This window comes from Nomascus leucogenys, chromosome 9, assembly GCF_006542625.1.
Source record: "Nomascus leucogenys isolate Asia chromosome 9, Asia_NLE_v1, whole genome shotgun sequence".
Lineage (NCBI taxonomy): Eukaryota > Metazoa > Chordata > Mammalia > Primates > Hylobatidae > Nomascus > Nomascus leucogenys.
The window spans coordinates 103,032,297-103,049,454 of NC_044389.1; the positions used below are offsets into that span (position 1 = coordinate 103,032,297).

Here is a 17,158-nt window from a genome sequence, read left to right on the forward strand (position 1 = left end):
ACGTGCTGTAGTCTTTGTGTTGCATATTTGCTAATAATAATGATACGGCCTATTCAAACCTCTCAACAACATAATAGGTGACTTTGAAGCATAGTGAAAATTTCCAAGACTGCAGTATATATTTTTTGAGGATTCTAGTGATTGTATTTGGTTAAATTCTCTTTTCATCTGTTTAGTTTAGCTTCTTCACTTTCCCCAGGCTTTCATGAAGACTCTAGATCTGCACTGCCCAATGAAAGAGACACTAGCCACCTGTGGCTGCTTAAATTTAACTTAATTAGGATAACATTAAAAATGCAGTTCCTCAGTAGCACTAGCTGCAGTTCAAATGTTCAGTAGTCACGTGGCTAGTGACTGGTAGAAAGGTCTGTTGGACAGCTATGCTCCAGATCTTTGAAGAAAGAGTTCAGGCTACAACTCAAAAGATAGAAAAGGCATTGCATTGAATTAGAATCTCTTTTTGGACAGAGTATGTGTATTTTTCTAGTTCCAGAATTCCTTAGGGTTAAGTTTGTCCAAGTCCTCGGTATATATTTGCTTTATTAATCAGTAATTAAGAAGGAAATTAAATTTATAATTTTTCATTAGGGAAATTTTGCCTTTGTCACAAAGATTTCAACCATAAAAGTATGCTTTAATATCTATAAGGATTATAGATATTAATAGATAACATTATTTTTTAAGCCACTCATCTGCATTTAAGAAGTTCTGTATGAAGATTAAGGAGTACATTTTTCATGACCATAAATTTTTCTTAAAACTTTGTTACCTGCCAGCATTCAGGTTTCTCAGGGAGTACGGAGGGGCTAAACTTATGTACAACATGGTCTCAAACTGTCAAGGAAAATTATTAGAAATAATTTTTAAAACTTTAACATATAAAAATGGCAGAAACTTTCAAATGATGGTTTGATTAGGGTCAATAGGTTTATTGTTGGGAATGCTATATGGGTATGTGTTTTTAGATTTTTTATTTTTTGGACGCTTGTAAGTAGACCATAAGCAAGATGGGCTTTCACTTGAATTTGATATTATCTTCATACATATGTAGGTGAATGACCTAGACCCTCCTGTGTCCATGATATTGTACCACTCTTACTTAATACCTTATTCTTATGGTAAACCTGTCATTCAGAGAACTATCATATTAAGTTTTGGCATTACTCTTCACAAGAAAAAGAAAAGTGATATTTCTTTGATTGTACTGAGCCCCATTTTGTCTTTCTCTTGTCTCTGTGTCTGTGTGTTTCTGTGTGTGTGTATGTGTGTACAGAGCAAGATTTGAACTTCTTTGTTCTCCACTTTTTAATAAGTGTGTAGAAGCAGTCAGAGGACTCTTAGATCAAAGTGGATTTACAGCAGATGATATCAACAAGGTAATGCTTTTACATTTTTCTTAATTATTTTAGGTGTAGTTTCAGACTTGGAATTTAGGAAATAGCTCTGGGTACTGAAAGAATATTTTTATGCATTTAAGTATTTTCTTAGATTATGTTAATGAATAAGGAAAAATTGATGAAATTTTGATTAATGGCTCTGGTGAACTCATTTGTATATATTCAGTTTCCTAGCAAAACAGAATAATTCCTTTCCAGTATATTTTTTATCTATAAGCATAGACAGAAAGATATTTGAATACTTACTATGTGCTACGCACTGTTTCCAAGAGTTTTACACATATTAACTTGTTGAATACTCACAGTAACTCTGAGGTAGGCACTATTAGTTATCCCCAAGATAAGCACTATTATTTATCCTAGTTTTGTAAGTGAAGGCACCAAGGTACAGAGATTAAGTAGCTTCCTGAAGATCACACGGTAAGTAGTAGAGCCAAGATTTAACCCAGTATCGTTCCTGTGTCTACTCATAACTGGTATACCAGGCTGCTTCCCGTCCCTTGCTTAGGAACATATTTTTAGACTTTCAAAAAAATTCAAATGTTTAGTATTTTCTTTTTTTTCCCCAAAATTATTTCTCTTCATTGAACATACTCTTTTTATACATTTAAAATGAGCCAGGTGCGGTGACTCAAGCCTGTAATGCCAACACTTTGGGAGGCCAAGGAGGGAGGATTGCTTGAGCCCAAGAGTTCAAGACTAGCCTTGGCAACATAGTGAGACCCTGTCTCTACAAAAAAAAAAAAAAAATTAGCCGGGCGTGATGGTGTGCGTCTGTGTTCTCAGCTTCTCGGGAGGCTGAGGTGAGAAGATCGCTTGGGCCCAGGGGGTCAGGGCTGCAGTGAGCCGTGATTTGTACCACTGCACTCCAGCCTGGGGACAGAGCAAGACCCCATCTCAAAAATAAAATAAAAATAAAATGTATATGCTTTTTAAAATTTTCATTATTGAAGTAGTAAGTATTCATGTAAGAAAATTCAAAATACCAAAAGGCAGCTGTATTTCTAACTCGTCTAATTTGTATGCATAGGTTTGTTTGCTAGCTATAGTTTTGTGAGTTTTTTTTAGTAACAGTTCTAATTCTGTATGTACAGTTTTGAATTTTGCCTAATTTATATAGTATAACCAATTTCCCCCCATATTACTATAGTCTTTATAAACACAATTTGAAATAGATTGCTAATGTCCTAAAAAAGGAAACACACTGTCAATTTTTCACTGTAGTCCTGCTGTAGACACCTAGTTTGGGTTTTTTCCTCCCCTGTAAGAGAATGATGCCTGTCTTTATACAAAGGTGTTTATCATATTTAGGATTATTCCTTAGAGTAGATTGCCAAAGTAAAATACTAGGTCAAGAATAAAAATAGCTTAAGACTATTTTTACCTCAAGTTACTTTCCAAAAGAATTGAATTAACTAATATTCCCATCAGCAATATATAACAGTATACATTTTACTATAGCCTTGTCGACACTGAGTTATAGCATTTAAAGATAAATTTCCAATTGACTGTTGAAAAAAGATCTTTTCACTTTATATTTCATTGGTTACTACGGGATTTTTTTAAATGTTTACTTAATTTTGTGTCTCCTTGTGTGTAAATTTTTATCTCATATTATTTGCCTATTTAATCATTTAAATCTTTTTTTTTAAACTTCTGCAAATACTTTACATAATCGGAATATTAGCTATCATGCACAGCAGTCTTCCTTTGAAGCATTTACTTCACTGTTTAGTTTTTTGGTCCTGCTAGGGAGGAGGGTGTTTGACTTACTCTTGATCTTTGACTCTGTTTCCTCCAGCTGCTTTGCTTGGATGTATGTCAAATATGAAATATACTTTTCTTTTAACTTGTCTATACTTTGACAGTTTTATGCTTTTAGTTTTTTTGATATCTGCTATGTTGTGACAAATTTTTTTGCAGTTTAGTTCAATAAGTATATATTTTGTTTTTTTTTTTTAACACTTACAGTGTGGCAGGCATTTTGCTAGGTGTTTGAAGGCTGGGAGGTGGATTGTGAAGAATGAGGCATGTCGTATGATGGTAGTAAAACAGTGGTGGAAGGTGCATGGGCTTGGAGACAGACCCACCTAAACATGAAGCCTCATGGTTCTAACAGTTCTAGACTGGGCAAAATGCTTCATTTCTTGAGCCTTACTTTCTCTTGTTATGAGAGTGATAATACTTACCTTACAAGTAAGTATTGTAAGTATAACTTACTCTATAGGGTTGCTACAAGGGTTAAATGAAATGTCTGTGGCACAGCCTGTTGCATATCGTGACAAATAAGCATCAGTTCCCTTTCTTGATCAACCGGTCATGAAGCCTCCTCATTTCATTATCTCTCATAGTCCAATTCTCAGTTGCTTGAGTTGAGGCGGAATAGTTTTAGGTTTGAAAATTTTGCTAGAGATTCCCTCTCCAGATGTTTCTAAGACACAGGCTTTTGAGAACTTAATAATATGAAATTGCCTTCTTAGTGTGTTGACCTTGGTACAGTAAGAAAACAACCCTCAACTCTCAGCGGTTTTCTGCAACACTTAGGTTACAGGTGGGCAGCTGCAGGTGGCTGCAGGTCCATTGCTGGGGCTCTTTTCCACTTCCTGTTCTAGGACCCAGTCACAGGAGCAGCTGCCTGGGCCTTCGATTAGATAGGTGCATGTCAGTGCATTCACATTCAGTGTCACAGTGGGTATAACAGTGGGGCAGAGAGATATACCCCACCTACCAAGTTGTGGGAGTGAGTGGGATGGGTAATCCTCTTACAGGGAACGGGGAGTGAATGATAGGTATTTACATGTATTAAAACATTTAACCCTCACACAAGCTCCAGGAAGTAGGCGCTTCTATATCCATTTTCAGATGAGGAAACTAAGAGGTTTCCAGAGAGGTGAAGTAATTTCTCCTGCAGTCATGAGGCTGGCACTTACATGGTGAGGCAAGGACCGGAACTCAGGCTGCCTGTCTCCATCACCCATGCTCTTCATGCTTGTGACCATTGTCTTCTCATTTTAGTACCTGGGGTTCTAGTATGAGGAGAGTTTGGCTTTTTTTAGAAGAAATTCTCTCATCTCTTGTTTGAGGGGGACAGGTTTCTGGCCTGAGAGCAGAGAGCTTCAGGGTTCCTACTCTTGAATGTGCAGACTTTTCCCTTCTTCCCCCTTGTTTTCAGCACCATGCCCCACCCTGGTTCGTGCTGTATCTTTGTATCTAAATTCTATCACTATGTGTTGACCTCCCTCCATGATGTGGGAGAAGGTGTTTAGGTGAGGGAGCAGCTGGGGGTGGGGGCGGGTGCAGCCACTCCACATGTGTGCTTTCCAGCCCTTGTGTTTTCACTTCTGTGCTTCACCCTCACTTTCTGTGGTGTTTGGTACCTGGAATCCTATGCATCAGACCACCCTGCCTCTTTTCGGCTATCTCAAACTTCATCTGATACCTCTTTCCAGCTTCCAAAATTTGTTGAAATCTCAAACTCAAGATTTCTCTTCCATTTATTTTGCCTTTCTATCTTTACCTTCTTAAATCCCCTTGTTGTCAGCTTAGTGGGCTTTTGTGAAAGGGAGCTTAGATAAATGGATGTGGTTAATCCCTGGTTTTAGCCAAGTTCCTGGGTTCTATAGCTGCAATGTTAATAGCTCCATAGTATTTCATTGCATTGATGTACCGTCCTTCATAACACCCATTCTGTATGTTGGATGTGTATGTTATACAACAGTCTTTGTAACTCGGTGGATGTCCTCAATTTCCTTAGGATAAAATTCAGGAGTAAATCCTAGATTTTAAGACTTTTAGTATTTGTTATCAAATTGCTCACCAAAAAGCAATTTACTTTCTGAGTAGATGTAAACCTTAATTGTTAACATTGCAATTTTAAAGTTCTCTTTGTTTACAGTTTTTTCAGAGAGCTTTAGAATTATTTTTTTCAACTTACATAAAGTCTCATTGTTATTTTGACACAGTTGCATTAAGTCTATAAAATAACTTGGGATGATATAATAACTTACAGTATTTAGTTTCCTAATCACAAAGTTGGTATCTATTCAAATCTTCTTTAATACTTCCTTGTTTTCTTAATATTTACTATTAAATTATTGCTGAGTGCTATGGGATTATTGCTCTTGTGAATGAGATAATACTTTAGTTTTCTAATTTGTTTTTGCTGATAAACGAGATACCTGATGATTTTGCTTATTTATCTTACATTTTGTCACTTTGTAAACTCTTTGGATTACTGATTTTTAATGGATTCTTCTGAATTTCCTAGGCATACATTCAAACTTATTTACTGATTAACCCACAAATAATTATTGAGCACACCTATTCTACACTAGGCAGATTCTAGACACCTGGGATACAGTAGTAGCTACGGCAGTCTTTGCCTTCATAGAACGAACAATATAGTGAGGAGATACAGGTAATATGAAACAGATAAAATAATGCCCAATTGTGATAAATTTTATGAAGAAAATTAAGCAGGATAAGGGCCTAGCTAGTGACAGAGGATGATTTTTCAGGTCAGAGTCCCCTCTGAGGAGGTGGCTTTTGATCAGAGTCCTGAATAAAGTGAAGTGATAGAACATGTGAATATCTACCAGTGTCCCAGGCAGAGGAACAGCAGGTAAGAGTGTGAGTGGTGCCTGAGGAGCAGCAGGGAGGGTAACACTGGCCAAACTGAGTGAGCCAGGGAGACGGTGGACAGAGGTGAGCTTGGCAAGGAAGCTAGGGCCCAGATCCCCAGGAGTGCTCAAGCCTCAGTGTGAAGAGTTCACTGTAGATCGATGTAGGGGTCTGGATTTGGGGAGAGGGGTCTGGGCTGGAGACTTGTTTGTCCACACATGTACTCTTTAAAGCCATGAAACTGGACAGGTGTACCCACGGGGGAAGCAGAGCCACAATAGAGAAGAGATCCCAGGACGGGATCTTGGGACAGTTACAAGCCAGAAGGGCATCTGGCATAGGGGATTCCACACCAGCAAGTGAGAAGGAAGAGAACCAGGAAGACAGGCAAAAACATGTCCTTAAGGAAGGGAGAGAGCAGCTGCCCTGTGATGCCAGAGGTCTACAGGGTGAGGCTTAACCTCCTTGAGGATTGACCCTTGGACTTGGCAATGTGGAATGGCTGGTCAGAGCAATTGTAGGGGAGCTGTGGAGATAAATGCCTTACTGGAGCAGGTTTAATATTGAATGGATGGTGAGGTGTTGGAGACAAATATAGACAACTCTCAAGTTGTGTTACAAGGGCAATAGGAAAATGGGGTGGTTGAGGGTGCTGGGAGAAGATATATCTGTAAGTGGGGAGACATTTCTCTAAGATGTGTCCCTTTTGTTTGAGACTGTCCAAAAAAATATGTAAGTTCTGATCATAGCAATCAAATATAAAACAGAAGCCCAGGCTGGAATGCTGTGGCTCAATGTCACATCACTGCAACCCCCTGTCTCCCAGGCTCAAGCGACTCTCCCACCTCTGCCTCCTGAGTAGCTGGGACTACAGGTGTGTGCCTTTTTGTATTTTTTGTAGCGATGGGGTCTCTGTATGTTGCCTAGGCTGGTCTCGAACTCCTGGGCTCAAGCAGTCCACCCACCTCAGCCTCCCAAAGTGCTAGGATTACAGGCATGAGCCACTGTGCCTGGCCAGAACTTAAATATTTTTGTGATTGCTGGATTCCTTCTTTTGTTCCTTTTATTAGGGGAATACTATTAGACTTTTACCAACAAACATTGATTACTGGTAATTGGTTTGAAATAGATTTTATCAGCCAGGTTCGGTAGCTCACACCTATAACCCCAGCACATTGGGAGGCCAAGGTGAGCGGATCACAAGGTCAAGAGATCTAGACCATCGTGGCCAACATGGTGAAACACCGTCTCTACTAAAACTACACAAATTAGCTGGGCGTGGTGGTGCGTGCCTGTAGTCCCAGCTACTTGGGAGGCTGAGGCAGGAGAATTGCTTGAACCCGGGAGGTGGAGGTTGCAGTGAGCCGAGACCGCACCACTGCACTCCAGCCTGGCAACAGAGTGAGACTCCGTCTCAAAAAAAAAAAAGAAATAGTTTTTTTTGTTTGTTTGTTTGTTTTGTTTTGTTTTTTTTGAGACAGTCTAGCTCTGGCACCCAGGCTGGAGTGCAGTGGCACGATCTCGGCTCACTGCAAGCTCTGCCTGCCGGGTTCACGCCATTCTCCTGCCTCAGCCTCCCCAGTAGCTGGGACTAACAGGCGCCTGCCACCACACCTGCTAACTTTTTTTTTTTTTTTTTTTTTTTTGAGACGGAGTCTTGCTCTGTCACCCAGGCTGGAGTGCAGTGGCACAATCTCGGCTCAGTGCAAGCTCTGCCTCCTGGGTTCACGCCATTCTCCTGCCTCAGCCTCTCCGAGTAGCTGGGACTACAGGCGCCCGCCACCACGCCTGGCTAATTTTTTGTATTTTTAGTAGAGACGGGGTTTCACCGTGGTCTCGATCTCCTGACCTCGTGATCCGCCTGCCTCGGCCTCCCAAAGTACTGGGATTACAAGCGTGAGCCACCGCGCCCGGCCACACCTGCTAACTTTTTTGTATTTTTAGTAGAGATGGGGTTTCACCATGTTAGCCAGGATGGTCTCAATCTCCTGACCTCGTGATCCGCCTGCCTCGGCCTCCCAAAGTGTTGGGATGACAGGCATGAGCCACAGCACCTGGCCCCAAGAAATAGATTTTGTCATCATGAGAAAGCTCTTTCTTTTGTTTTTTTTGTTTTCTTTTTGAGGTGGAGTCTTGTTCTGTCGCCCAGGCTGGAGTGCAGTGACACCATCTTGGCTCACTGCAAGCTCCACCTCCCGGGTTCATGCTATTCTCCTGCCTCAGCCTCCCGAGTAGCTGGGACTACAGGCGCCCACCACCACGCCTGGCTAATTTTTTTGTATTTTTAGTAGAGACGGGGTTTCACCGTGTTAGCCAGGATGGTCTCAATCTCCTGACCTTGTGATCTGCCCACCTTGGCCTCCCAAAGTACTGGGATTACAGGCGTGAGCCACTGTGCCCGGCCTACTTTCTTTTATTTCTTTCTTTCTTGACAGGTTCTCACTCTGTCATTTGTCACCCAGGCTGGAGTGTAGTGGCACAATCATGGCTCACTGCAGCCTCGAACTCCCAGGCTCAGGTGATCCTCCTACCTCAGCCTCCCAAGTAGCTGGGACCACAGGCACATGCCACCACACCCACCTGGATAATTTTTGTATTTTTTGTGAAGATGGAGTTTCACCAAGTCGCCCAGGCTAGTCTTGAATTCCTAGGCTCAAGAGATCTACCCACCTCAGCCTCCCAAAGTGCTGAGATTACAGGTGTGAGCCACTGCGCTTGGCCTTTTCTATTTTTAAAGGAGTTTTAATATGAAGTGGGTGTTGTATTTTTACATATGTATTTTTGGACCCCAGTGAGATGATCTTATGGGGTTGTTTATATGTATCTTAAAGCTATGTAATGAATTAATAATTTCCTTATATGGAACTATCATTGTATACCTGGAATATACCTTACTTGGTTATGAGGAGGTATTCTTTTCTGCAATAATTTATAATTTTTATATTATTTATGCTAACTGAGCATGAAAGATTAGATGGACCATTTCAGGCCTCTGTACCTGACCTATATTGTCTGAACAAACTGACCCCTTTTAACATAAACACTGAAAAGGGGAGCAGTCCTAGTTTTTGGTGGCATTGGTCTAAAGGAGTGCCTTAGCTACTTGGCACCAACTCATCCTCTCATCTCTGGATGAGGAGCTGTCAGTGGCCTCTTCAGGACCACTGATTATCAGTAGGTCGCAAGTTGTCTCTATGGGGAATCAGAGGTATATGATTATCAGGCATCATCTGAACAAGGTGTCTATCATAAACTGAGTATAACAATCCTGTCCCCTAACCCAGGCTTAGTCCTTTTCTGATGTTTCCTCTCCCCACCTCCCTTCTTCTTGTGTCCACAGAGCATGACTTGCTCTTAATAACCTCTTCCAAGGTTGCGACATTATAAGCAGAGGCAGCTGTGTCTGCTGCTTCTCCCCCCCGCCCCCTTCTTTTTTGCCTTCTCTGCCTCTCACTCTTACCCTCTTTAACAACTCCTGAGATGCACTCAAAGAAATAGGGAGTTTAATCCATTTTGACTCAGGTGCTTGAACTTACTTAGAAGGCCTTAGAGATGAGACATCTCCGGAAGTAATTAAGGTTAATTGGAGTTACAGGGGTGGGCGCTGATCCAATTGAATTATTGTTGTCATGAGAAGAAAGCTAGCTCTTGCCACCCTCCCTCCCCCTCCCACCAAAATGTAACAAAAAAAGAGGTCATGTAAGGACACAGTGAGATGGTGGCCACCTACAAGCCACGAAAAGAGACCTCAGAATGGTCTACGTTGCTGGCACCTTAATCTTGGATTTCCCAAAAAAAAGTTGGCTGGGTGTGGTGACACACCCCTGTAGTCCCAGCTACTCGGGAGACTGAAGCAGGAGGATCACAGGAGGATCACTGGAGCATCGCTGGAGCCCAGGAATTTGAGGCTGCAGTGAGCTATGATTGTACCATTGCAACTCCAACCTGGGTGACAGGGCAAGACTCTGTCTCCAAAAAAAAAAACAAGTCAATATTTTCCAAGGTTGGTTTTTTTTTTTTTTTTTTTTTTTTGGTTTTCTTTGTTTTTTGCATAGCACCACTTAATATTTTTTTTATTTTTATATATATTTTTATTATACTTTAAGTTCTAGGGTACATGTGCACAATGTGCAGGTTTGTTACATATGTATACATGTGCCATGTTGGTGTGCTGCACCCATTAACTCATCATTTACATTAGGCATATCTCCTAATGCTATCCCTCCCCGCTACCCCCACCCCACAACAGGCCCTGGTGTGTGATGTTCCCCTTCCTGCGTCCAGGTGTTCTCATGGTTCAATTCCCACCTATGAGTGAGAACATGCAGTGTTTGGTTTTTTGTCCTTGCAATAGTTTGCTGAGAATGATGGTTTCCAGCTTCGTCCTACAAAGGACATGAACTCGTCATTTTTTCTGGCTGCATAGTATTCCATGGTGTATATGTGCCACATTTTCTTAATCCAGTCTGTCATTGTCGGACATTTGGGTGGGTTCCAAGTCTTTGCTATTGTGAATAGTACCGCAGTGAACATACGTGTGCATGTGTCTTTATGGCAGCATGACTTATAATCCTTTGGGTATATACCCAGTAATGGGATGGCTGGGTCAAATGGTATTTCTAGTTCTAGATCCCTGAGGAATCACCACACCATCTTCCACAATGGTTGAACTAGTTTACAGTCCCACCAACAGTGTAAAAGTGTTCCTATTTCTCCACATCCTCTCCAGCACCTGTTGTTTCCTGACTTTTTAATGATTGCCATTCTAACTGGTGTGAGATGATATCTCATTGTGGTTTTGACTTGCATTTCTCTGATGGCCAGTGATGATGAGCATTTTTTCACGTGTTTGTTGGCTGCATAAATGTCTTCTTTTGAGAAGTGTCTGTTCCTATCCTTCGCCCACTTGTTGATGGGGTTTTTTTTTTATTGTAGATTTGTTTGAGTTCTTTGTAGATTGTAGATATTAGCCCTTTGTCAGATGAGTAGATTGCAAAACTTTTCTCCCATTTTGTAGGTTGCCTGTTCACTCTGATGGTAGTTTCTTTTGCTGTGCAGAAGCTCTTTAGTTTAATTAGATCCCATTTGTCAATTTTGCCTTTTGTTGCCTTTGCTTTTGGTGTTTTAGACGTGAAGTCTTTGCCCATGCCTGTGTCCTGAATGGTATTGCCTAGGTTTTCTTCTAGGGTTTTTATGGTTTTAGGTCTAACATTCAAGTCTTTAATCCATCTTGAATTAATTTTTGTATAAGGTGTAAGGAAGAGATCCAGTTTCAGCTTTCTACCTATGGCTAGCCAAGTTTTCCCAGCACCATTTGTTAAATAGGGAATCCTTTCCCCATTTCTTGTTTTTGTCAGGTTTGTCAAAGATCAGATAGTTGTAGATGTGTGGTATTATTTCTGAGGGCTCTGTTCTGTTCCATTGGTCTGTATATCTGTTTTGGTACCAGTACCATGCTGTTTTGGTTACTGTAGCATTGTAGTATAGTTTGAAGTCAGGTAGCATGATGCCTCCAGCTTTGTTCTATTGGCTTAGGATTGACTTGGCAATGAGGGATCTTTTTTGTTTCCATATGAACTTTAAAGTAGTTTTTTCCAATTCTGTGAAGAAAGTCATTGGTAGCTTGATGGGGATGGCATTGAATCTATAAATTACCCTGGGCAGTACGGCCATTTTCACGATACTGCTTCTTCCTATCCATGAGCATAGAATGATCTTCCATTTGTTTCTGTCCTTTTTTATTTTGTTGAGCAGTGGTTTGTAGCCCTCCTTGAAGAGGTCCTTCACATCCCTTGTAAGTTGGATTCCTAGGTATACCACTTGCTATTTATTAATAAAGCTTTTTTGATGTTGAATATGAGAAATTTGAAAAGGCATATTCTGCATTTTTGTTCTCCTGGTATTTACCTGGGATCATAAAATTTTAGAGAAGATTGCTCTTTTTACTTACCTCCGAATAGATCTTTTGAAGATCTTTGCCAAGGAAAACCTAGTTTTTTAACAAAATATCCTACAGCTGATGTTCCTCATGCTCATACCTGGAGATTAATAGGGTATTCCTCATTACTTCATACTGAATGTGAAAGAGGCCTGGCTTTCATCAGTTGGTCCTCTGCCTCAGTGAGTGGTGAGATCATCCATAAAGACTGTGAAATAGGAAGTGGCTATTGATTTCCCTTCTTAGGTTATATGTTAATTCAATATTCTGAATGCCCATGGAATCATAAGTGTTCAGTGGATGAATCAATGAGCAACTTAAGGGATTTATAATTTAAGGGAGCAATTTTATATGAAATTCTTTAGAAAGATTTAATCAGATGGTACCAGCCGCTTAAAATGCAGTTTTATAAATCAGCTCTTTTTCCTCAAGAAACTTAATATTCTTCCATGGTAAAGGCAAAGAAGTTTATGGCATAGTTTTCACTAAGAGAGAATAGCAATATTTGTCACAAAAATGCTTTAAGATTCAAACTTTTAAAAAAAAAACTTGGACAGTACAAAATATTGATATATTTTCTATTCAAGTGACTGTGGTTAAGCCTCTTTTGCACAGTATTATGAACCACATATGTAGCTCTACGGTATTTTGTGATAAATGGTGAGATTTCCTCATTTTAAATTTTGTTGTGAGTAAAGAATATGTTAAATATCTGTAATATGTTAAATATATGTTTGTGTATTTATAGGTTAAGTATAACATAACATGTTAATACATAGGGCTTTTTTTGTATTTTATCTTTACATATGATGAAGATGACTCAGTCTATTAGACTTAATTTTGAGACACAGCATTCTTCTAAAAGTAAACAACTGAAAATTATTTTTATTCTCTAGGTTGTCCTTTGTGGAGGGTCTTCTCGAATCCCAAAGCTACAGCAACTGATTAAAGATCTTTTCCCAGCTGTTGAGCTTCTCAATTCTATCCCTCCTGATGAAGTGATCCCTATTGGTGCATCTATAGAAGCAGGAATTCTTATTGGGAAAGAAAACCTGTTGGTGGAAGACTCTCTTATGATAGAGTGTTCAGCCAGAGATATTTTAGTTAAGGTATGTTTAGCTTTTCTATACTAGTTAAGGTATGTTTAGCTTTTCTATACTTTACATAAAAATAGTAAATTAATTGCCATAAGTTTTTATACATACCATGATGTTACAATAAAACCTCGTATACTGGCAGAGGTTTTAAATTTGGATTTATAATCCTACTTTTAAGGAATGTCTTACATTCTTTTAGTTAATATTTCTCTAACCTCTTAGTTTTTTAGAAAAAGTTAGTATAATATTAATCATAAGCTAATATAGACAGAAGTATGTTTCAATATACTTTTAAATACAGTGAAGTAGGATTAAGGATTATTTCTATTTTCTTCTCTTTGCCTAGTGTCCTGTCTATCAATAAGGAATATATATCTCATTTATAATGGGAATATTTTTTTCGATTGTAAAGATATATACCAAAGAGTATGCACCTTGTTTCCTGCTAACTAGGGTGTGGATGAATCAGGAGCCAGTAGATTCACAGTGCTGTTTCCATCAGGGACTCCTTTGCCAGCTCGAAGACAACACACATTGCAAGCCCCTGGAAGCATATCTTCAGTGTGCCTTGAACTCTATGAGTCTGACGGGAAGAACTCTGCCAAAGAGCAAAGCAAGTTTGCACAGGTGAATACATAAAGTTAGACACATTAAACTGAAACTTTGCTTTCTGGATTAGATTCAGTTTAATATCTTAATACAAAATGTATATATATATAAAGGACACCTAATACATTTTTATGAAGGATTTTATGAAGGCTCATTTCTGAAAATGAACTTCTGTGTACTCATTTTTGAAAGAGGGAAGAAATAGGCAGTTTTAATTTGAAAGAGTTCTGGGTATTTAGACTGCTTCTCTGTTGTGCTCTTGGCCTACCTTGGTAGTTAGGTAAGTGGAATGGGAGAATTATATTTTTTGGTTCGTGCTAAATGCACATTATTGTGTAAATTTTATAGATGATTAAGAAGTTGGCCTGTGATAGCAAATACCCTTTATTTTCTTGATCAAGCTAGGGTTTCTCCTCAGGTTGGTTTCATTTCTGAGCCCATGACATGCTCTTCCCATTGTGCCATGCTGCCTCTGAGACAAGATAGGTTTGCTTTTTTAAAATACTGTGTGCATATCTCATACTATGTGACCCTCTGTAAGCTTTACAAAGAGTGAGATAGAGCCATGTTATTTACTTAGAAACACGTCTGAGAAATGCAGTTGCATTAAAACACACACACACATATACACGGACTGCAGAACAGTATTTGTATTACGATGCCATTTGTATCTAAATAAAAAGTCTGGGAGCATGAGTGTGTGTGAGGAGGTGGTGTTTGATTAGGGGTGCATTTTCAGATATCCAGGCATTTATACAGAAAATATCTATAGGTACTTAAACCATATTCCAGAAACTTCACAGTAGGTAAATAAGTTTGAAGGTACCAAGAGGGGTTTTTTGACTTTTGACACTTTATACTGAATTTTTTACAAACAGCACAGGACATGAGCATGAATTACTTTTATAGTAAAAATTAAATATAGGTAACAAAAAAGAAGGTACTGTTTTTTTGTTTTGTTTTGTTTTGTGTTTTTGAGACAGAGTCTTGCTCTGTCGCCCAGGCTGGAGTGCAGTGGCACGATCTCAGCTCATTGCAAGCTCCACCTCCCAGGTTCACGCCATTTTCCTGCCTCAGCCTCCTGAGTAGCTGGGACTACAGGTGCCCACCACCACGCTCGTCTAATTTTTTGTATTTTTAGTAGAGACAGGGTTTCACCGTGTTAGCCAAGATGGTCTCGATTTCATGACCTCATGATCTGCCCGCCTTGGCCTCCCAAAGCAGTATTGTTTTTTAAAAAATATATGCACATTCAGAGAAGTCCAGAAGCAGACTAAAAATGCCTAGCTTTTTTGAGAAGACAGAGTGTTTATTAGTGATGAGATATCGTGTGTGTACGTGTACGTGTGTGTGTGTGGGTGTGTGTGTGTGTGTGTGTGGGTGTGTGTGTGTGTAAACAGATACATATCTTTAGCTCACATATTTATTTTAATTTTTTTTTTTTTTTTTGAGACGGCATCTTGCTGTGTCACCCAGGCCAGAGTGCAGTGGCATGATTTCAGCTCACTGCAACCTCCACCTCCCGGGTTCAACTGATTCTTCTGCCTCAGCTTCCTGAGTAACTGGGACTACAAGCGTGCACCACCACGCCTGGCTAATATTTGCATTTTTAGTAGAGACAGTTTCACTATGTTGACCAGGCTGGTCTCAAACTCCTGACCTCAGGTGATCTGTCTGCCTCAGCCTCCCAAACTGCTGGGATTACAGGCATGAGCCACCACGCCTGGCCACGTATTTATTTTCTAACTCCAACAAAAGAGTAATGAAAACACACACATGCATAACATGCCTGGGCTGCACCTCAGACTTACCAACTTGAAATCTATTGGTAAAGTTTTAAAAGCGCTTCCACATGAATTGGTTTGTGTGTGTCTAAGAACCTTCCCATGCACCAGGTTTTTGAACTCAGATGGCAGTCCTAGTATTTCCTTAGCTCTTCTCTCACACTTCCATTACCTTTTTCTTCACATCCTCTCTGAGACTCCACAGCTGCTGCCACTATATCCTAACTTAAAGATGCCAGGAGGAGCGTTAGCCACGTAACACTGAATTTGGAAGAGAATCTTTCAGAGTTCCCATCTGTTCTAACCTTATTTTACAAATGAGTAAAACAAGGTACTTAGTAACTTACCTAAGGCTATTAAACTAGAGCTTGGCAAAGCCTAAAGTCACTGCAGAACTCCAAATCTGGTTTCTTGATATACCATTCTTTAGGAAACTGAGGAATTTTATAGTAAATTCATTACCATCTCTTACTTAACAAATATAATCTTAGTTGTACAAAAGAGTTTGCCATGTTTTTAAGTAGGTGATTTTCCAAGTGTATGTAAAATGCTTGATTTTTTTTTAAGTATATATAGAAAGCTTGCCAAATTATAATTTGCGTGTTACTGGGAATGGCACTTACCAAAAAAGAAAAGTAGCCTTGATTTTCCAAGACTAACAGTACATCTTAGAAACAATGATTTTAATCTAGGACATGACATTTAGAAGGGACAAATGCATTAGTTATCTTATATGCCCTCCTTCTGGAGGAGACATTTCAAGTTAACAAAGCTTCACTCCTATTCTCTGAATTCTGATTCAGTGGTAGGAGAATTGAAAACTGCCCTATTTTAAAAAGGTTTGTTTCAGTGATAAATAAGCTTTGGTCCTTTGCAATAATTGATACATGAGTTCATTTATGTCAAAATGCTGAATTCTCTTCATATTGTTCTTGCATAAACAGGTTGTACTCCAGGATTTAGATAAAAAAGAAAATGGATTACGTGATATATTAGCTGTTCTTACTATGAAAAGGTAAAAAATGAAACTTCTGTGGTTAAGAAAATTCAATTTGATACTTGACCATTTTTTGAGTTTATGGATTTTTTTATTCATTGTCATTCTAGAAAAAACATTAAAAACCTACAGAGGTTTTTATCAGTGAATTACATTTTTTGCCCTCAAAATTACTATATTTTACAAAGAAAAGTATTTCTCAAGTATTTGCATCTTGAATATTTTAGGAACTCTTTATTTTGGCTATCATCAACCTAAGAAACTGATCTGTGCTCATTTGAGATGTAATTTATCAATTTCTAGTATAATTTTCTAAGGTTTATATAACTGTTACTATTTGCCCTGTGAAAGGGTAAGTTTCTTTATTGCTGCAGAAAATCTGTAAGAAAAAAAATTCACTAATTAAATTCAGCTATTGCCATTTTCCTAACCACAAGCTATCCATATCGCTACATATTACAAGTAAATCCTTTCCAAATTAAACTTAAAAGACAACTTACTCCATAAACGATACTTAGCAAGAATATAGAATTCATCAGGGTAAGTTTGCCTTGGCCTAGGCTTGAAAATAGCATGGTGCATCTGGAGCTTATATAAAGTCTTAAACCTAAGATGTTTGTCATCATGGGTTTTCAAGAAATATAACCATGATCTTAGTGGTCTGGAAGGAAGTTCCTAAGAACAACTAGCTAAATATAACATATGACACTTACTAA

At 39.1% G+C, this 17,158-nt stretch overlaps 1 protein-coding gene across 3 annotated transcripts in view; it reads left to right on the top strand.

The window, feature by feature from the left end:
* Positions 1–17,158, top strand: part of HSPA14 (heat shock protein family A (Hsp70) member 14) — a 33,907-nt gene that overhangs the window by 16,373 nt on the left and 376 nt on the right. For 2 of the 3 annotated variants that reach the window (XM_003257645.2, XM_030819303.1), the window contains 4 exons: positions 1,274–1,376; positions 12,852–13,064; positions 13,506–13,679; positions 16,390–16,460. In XM_003257645.2, coding sequence (XP_003257693.1) covers positions 1,274–1,376; positions 12,852–13,064; positions 13,506–13,679; positions 16,390–16,460 — 561 coding nt within the window. The remainder of the gene's footprint in view (positions 1–1,273; positions 1,377–12,851; positions 13,065–13,505; positions 13,680–16,389; positions 16,461–17,158) is intronic. The other variant, XR_004031768.1, reaches the window with a different exon arrangement.